The sequence below is a fragment of the Trichinella spiralis genome, assembly GCF_000181795.1.
Source record: "Trichinella spiralis strain ISS 195 chromosome Unknown Scfld6728, whole genome shotgun sequence".
In the NCBI taxonomy this organism is placed as follows: Eukaryota; Metazoa; Nematoda; class Enoplea; order Trichinellida; family Trichinellidae; genus Trichinella; species Trichinella spiralis.
Genome location: NW_003533667.1, coordinates 1 through 5929, shown reverse-complemented (window position 1 = coordinate 5929; position 5929 = coordinate 1). Strand labels below are relative to the sequence as shown.

The 5929-nt window shown below is 33.1% G+C and overlaps 2 protein-coding genes across 2 annotated transcripts; one reads left to right on the top strand and one right to left on the bottom strand.

The window, feature by feature from the left end:
- On the bottom strand, positions 1-3280 carry Tsp_12340 (tyrosine-protein phosphatase 1). Its single transcript, XM_003366017.1, has 11 exons — positions 3124-3280; positions 2285-2463; positions 2090-2203; positions 1921-2039; positions 1456-1553; positions 1278-1398; positions 1134-1221; positions 714-866; positions 476-636; positions 346-414; positions 1-283 (listed from the first exon to the last, which is right to left on the bottom strand). Exons 2-11 carry the CDS (start codon positions 2417-2419, stop codon positions 1-3), a joined length of 1341 nt encoding a protein of 446 aa, XP_003366065.1. The 5' UTR covers positions 2420-2463; positions 3124-3280.
- A 595-nt stretch (positions 3281-3875) lies between these two features.
- Tsp_12339 (conserved hypothetical protein) lies at positions 3876-5631 on the top strand (the record flags this gene model as incomplete). Its single annotated transcript, XM_003366016.1, has 3 exons — positions 3876-4004; positions 4079-4212; positions 4317-5631. Coding segments are annotated over exons 1-3 (1578 nt in total), but the record flags the coding sequence as incomplete, so codon positions are not given.
- Between the last annotated feature and the right edge of the window lie 298 nt (positions 5632-5929).

Here is a 5929-nt window from a genome sequence, read left to right as displayed (position 1 = left end):
TTAATTAATGATGGAACAGCAATAATAAAAAGTATTAATAATTTTTTCAGGAAAAAAACAGCTAAAACATAATTGTACATACCATGGACCATTTGCAGGTGTGCCGTCTACGGTCGAGTTAGCATGTTTGAAAGAAGCGGATGTTGAAGGGGCAGAGCTGTTGTGAACATTTGTACCACTAGTCGAAGGAGAACCAGCAAAATTCGCTGTCTCTTTGCAACGTCCGTAAGTTGTCGATCCGCCGCAAATTGTCGATCGTGCAAAGCAACCGTTACTATTAAATCTATAAATTTAAAAAAATATATACATACATATTGTTCATATGTTCATAATAAACAACACAACCTTGTAAATGGCCGTTGCATTCGTGTACGACGTTTCATCTCTTCTAATGTTTGATACTCCGTTCGACCACTATAAAAATGAAATTATTACTGATCGTAATAAATAAAAAAAAACTATATTTTCCCAATACCTGTAACGAAAGCGTGATCCAAAAGCGAACAGAGGTTTCGAAACTGGAGCAGGAGGCGATACCAATCGAAAAAATGTGTGATGCTCAATGCAAGATTTCCAGAGCAATTTACTAGTCAACGTCGAAGAAAGGGTGAAATTCAAAATTGCATCGGCAGATTTCTGCAAAAAAAAAATAAATGAAACATGCAAATAAAATTACCAACCCCAAAGTTGAAGCTTCATACTTGGAAACCTACCGGCTCGGGTTTGAGTTGTAAAAAAAACTGTTTCCGCTTGAAACTGATTTTCACGATCTTCGACCAAGGGTAAGTGTTCGTTCGAACAGTCTGTTGAAACAAACCCACACCAAAAGCGCCCACACCCAGCTGAACTTCCGCTAAATTCCCATCCTAACAAAAATTAAAATTAATAATAATATTCCCAACTAAAATGGATTTTTTTTATCCACAAAAAAAACAATAAGCATATATAATACAAAGTATGCAAATTTTATAGCATGAAGCTATTTTTCACTGGATTCATCATGAAAAAAAATAATTTATCGTCATAGTTTGCATTATTAAAGTTCAGAATTAATTCCCATAATCATCAATTTATATTTAAAAAATATATATAAATTATTATTCTAATGTAAATATGAATAAACTACACAATACCTTAGCATGGAAAAGTTCCACCCCATATGTATCCAATCTTTTCGCGTGATCTAAAAAATTAAATTCTGCATCCGCAGGAGTCTGCCCCCTGAAATGAAATAAAATAAGTATCAATTTTTAAATTATTTCACTCATTCGTCCAACCTGTGCTGCTTGTGCAAATCTGCAACTTTTTGCAAAAATGTTGCACTTTGCTTAGAAATAAATCGAAATGAACTTAAATAATTATCTCCGTGCTCTTCAGAACTATGGTCTCCAAATTCAGCTGAAAAATATCAAACATTTGTCATAAAGTTAAAAAACAATCAAGGAATATATTTACATTGAACTGCGTAACTGGCTAAAAGAGCTAAAGATGGTTCTGGACAAACAAGATGACCATCCAAAATATCTTTCCTCAATTGCAGATAAAAATGATATCTAAAAATCAGAAATTCAAATGAAATAAGTATACTTCTAACAAAGTGAGAAACACTTGTTCAAATTTAAATAATGTACGTTTAATAAAAAAAAATTTTCTGTAAAGCTGAATTTATGCAAAAGTATAAAGTAACAAAAAGAAATTTACAAATCTGAAGTACTTCAATGCCACCATAAAAGTGAATGTACCCAATATACAGTAACCCTACTTAAACATGTGTATCAAGCATCAAAAAGTGCAGAAAGGTCATCTGAGAAACTGAAATGAAAATTCAGTAGAAAAACAAAAATCAAAATCTTTATAAAGAAACTGCTTCACCTACTACAAAGAAAATGCTGAATAAAGAAATCAGAAAAAAAACAATACCTTGTATACTCTTCTAATAGTTTGCTTGGATCGCTAACGTAAAATTTCACTCGGAAATGCAAAATGTACGGTGGACATTGCATTTGCTTGCGAATTGACTTTGTCGGTTCAAGCCAACGCTAAAAATAAATCTTAGTTTGAAAAAAACTAACAAAAAACTAATATTTACCATTGAATCAGGGCCGGGGATTAAATCAGTGAATTGCAGTCCAAAATAATCTTTTTCCAACAATTCAAGATATTCAAATGACAAATTTAACAAATCTTGACCCAATGCATGTTTCTAAAAATCAAAGCAGAAATTAATGAAAAAGTTATTACGAAAAGATATTTATATTTATATTTATTTATTTAGAAAAAGCACCTCCAACTCAAAGTCATGTTGACTGCCATCCAAAAAATGAACAGTGCAGTGCAAAGTTCGATGAGCCGAACGACCGGCATCACCGATCATTTCAGTTTCGCGTAAATTATATATTCCACTTCCGAAACGCAGCATTAGAAGCAGAAAGTTTTCATTCGCAGATTCGTTCCATGTGAACTCTGAAAATATATCACAAAGTTGAACTAATAAAACAATAAAACATCAATAAAATACCATACAAAATCATACACTGCAGAAATAAAACCTTGAAAAGATATAACAAACTGAGTTAACAGTGAAAATCCTTTTTTCACGTCTCTTTAATATGCATTCTAATAATAAACTGAACAAAAGATCAAAAGCTAGTTCAATTACAAAATAATTAAAAAAAACAATTCAAAGTATAAAATACACCGTAAAATGGTTACTTCAAAACGCTGGAATAAAATAATGCCCTCATGTCAAGCATTTCCTATTCTCGGTTCAATCTACCTATTTACCGTGTGACACTAAATCATTCATTACAATGGCAATCTTAAAAAAACGAACAACCTTACACAAATATCGATTAAATGAATTGAAAAGAAATAAGCAAAGAAAAACTTAATAAAAATTCTGCATATAAAAGATCTTAAATTTTATCGTCCGTAAATGCATGCAGCGTCATACATTATTCACAACAAAAACAGCAAGCTAAAAAACGAAACAATCATATGTACAAACATGTGATATACATTGAAGAAAAAAATAAATCGTTCAACTATTAATTGTTCATCAAACTTAATAGAACTGCAACATATTCATCAAATCAAAAATGCAAAATGTCGCACATTTCATACCAAAATAAAAAGCAAACGACGCTAAACAGCAACTAAAATTGTAAGAACACCATTAGAAGCTCCGTTAACATATTCAGAGGCTATTCGAGGTGTTCTATTAACAAGTCATAAAAAACAGAGTGCAGGTTTCAATGATTACTACACACAGGCACTGAATACTCGCTTGGAAAAAAGAATTTACGCCTCCATTGTAATTATCAAAAACAATTACAGTATATATTGAAAATAAAGTATGTTTTGATTTTACTTATGAATTTTTTTACAAATAAAAAAATATGCTAATGTAATTATCGTCAGTAATATTCAGAATTTCATTTTTAGCGTAATTTTTGAGAAATAAATTAAAAATTACATGTTTAGATTTAATATTGTTCAGATTTTTGATTTTAAAAGACTCATTTAATTTTCAAAATAAATGATAAAAAACGATATTCAAGCTGAATTTTAAATCAAATAAATTTTCTTATGCATGTTTCATTAACTGGCATTCTATTTCGTTTATTTAAACTAAAATAAGAAAAACTAAAATGCCAGTTACACAGTGGGTAATAAGAACACTATTTTTATTTTCATAAAATTTAAGTAAGCAGCAGTTGATAATTGAAATTAACTGAGTGCTATCAAATCACAATTTTTATTTCTACAGTAACAACTTAAATATCATTGTGAATCATACTGTAGAAGATTTTACTTCAATTGTAATTATGATAAAGTATACTGTATAATCGATAATTGTATTGATTCTGTTAAATATGCCGAAGCAAATAAAAAGAAAGTTATTTACAAAACAAAAATGGGCGAAGGGACATAGCTGTGATTCCAATCCAGAATATAATAAACATCGTCAGCAAGCTAAATCAGGCCTGTTTGTTGCACAAAATGTACTTGAACGCTTTGTGTTATTCAACTTTTGTATCTAAATTGATTAAATTTTAAAAGTAAATTGAATATTTAGGCATTTGTTAGAAATAAATCGGAACCAGCTGTTGATAACATGTCAGTTGACAGCGACGATTCATGTGTATCCAAGTTTACGGCTATTACGCAGTGTACGAATATGAGCATATTAAAGGTTTCCAATGAAATGCGGTACATATAATTTGTAAATTAATGAAAGAAACAATTTATATATTGCATAATTTTTATATTGTATAATTTAGAAATGACTTTGAGTTTCGTGAAAGTGTTATCAGTGTAATAACGGCGATTTCAAAAGTAATTAAAGACAAAGGTGGTAACGAGAATGCGGTCGAATATTTTGCCGCATTGTGCGTATTGCTATCAGAAACAACTGACAAGAATAATATTGCATCAGTGACATTTTTGTTAGCCAAAGTGATGCCTCAAGTTCCGTCGACTTTGCTCGTTTCTCGTTTTTCTGACGTATCGAAAATTTTTTACACTCTCCTGCGTAAATATTCTGGAACCGAAGAAGAATTACTGTTGCGTCATACTTTAATTTGTTTGGCTATATTGTTGAAAGTACAGCCGAACAGCGTTTGGCAATATACTAGTACAGCGGAAATGCTGAACACAATTTTGTCTTATTCCATCAATTGCAAACATCGACTTCGCCGTTACGCGTGTATTGCGGTTTTGCATGTGATTTTGGGAAAAAATGAAAACTCATCCAACGTTCATCCAGCAGTGAATTTATGCGCCAAATTTTGCATGCATCATCTTGAATGTAAAAGCAACGGCGAACAACAACGTATTGTGGAATATATATTTTGTTTGTTGAAGCGGGTCTTGCCATATATGGGTGATTATTACATAAGAAAGCAAAGTGAACTTGTTTTGACTCACATGGCTGACGACGAAGGCAGCCTCTGCAGTTTAGGCTTTGATTTACTGAAATGTATGTTCAGCACGAAGCCGTCAATATGTACAAAGTTGAATGCACAACTTATTCTCGCGCTCGGTGACTTCCGACCCAACTTTCTGAAAGCAGATCTTTTTATCGTCTGGTTGGATACGATTGTCGAAGCAATTCTTTGTCTAGAAGAGCGGGATGACAAGTTGGCGAGCAGTTTTGCGGAAAAATTGATCGTCGATGCGATACCTTGGTTGTCATCATCCAGCCAAAGGATCGTTGAAAAAAGTGCCAAAGTTGTTCGATTACTTTTGAAAAACTGTTTTGTAGAGAAGAAAAATTATGCAAAGTCGTTGTTCAGTCTCTTCAGTCGCTTTTTCCACGACCTAGTCGAAGCGCAATGCACAACGGCTGTTGCATTTGAATTGTGCGGATGTTTTTTTGAAAATTTTGGCAACTACGTTTCCCAATTGGACGAGTTGAAAATTTTCACCAACAACCTCACCGAGATGTACAACAATCACGAGCTGTTGAAACAGTCGACTATGATTGAAAATTTATTTTCCATTATGATCAAGCACGTCGGTGTAGAAGAGGTGATGACACATGTGCGGTTGAAATTCGACCAAGCAGTCGCGCCGGGCGTACCGGTAGATCTATCCCAAGTTTGGATGTTGAAAGTATTGTCGTTCAGTGTACGTTGTGCCAGGATCCAATATTTTCTTGAATATTATTTTCCAATGGCAATCCGATTGAAATTGTTCGCTTGCTCCCACCACCACCACAGCAGAGAGATGAAAGCACCGTGAAAAGCTCGAATTTGTTCATAGGATAGCAAGGGACTTGTTTCCAACACTTTTGCCAAATGCAACAAAACCTACACCAAAAGCTCCCACTTGAAAGCTCAGATCGGAACTCACACGGGTAAGAGAAGAGATGCATAATTTCTCCATTCATTAGCGTTCTTCAGGTGAAAACCCACAGGAGCGCAAA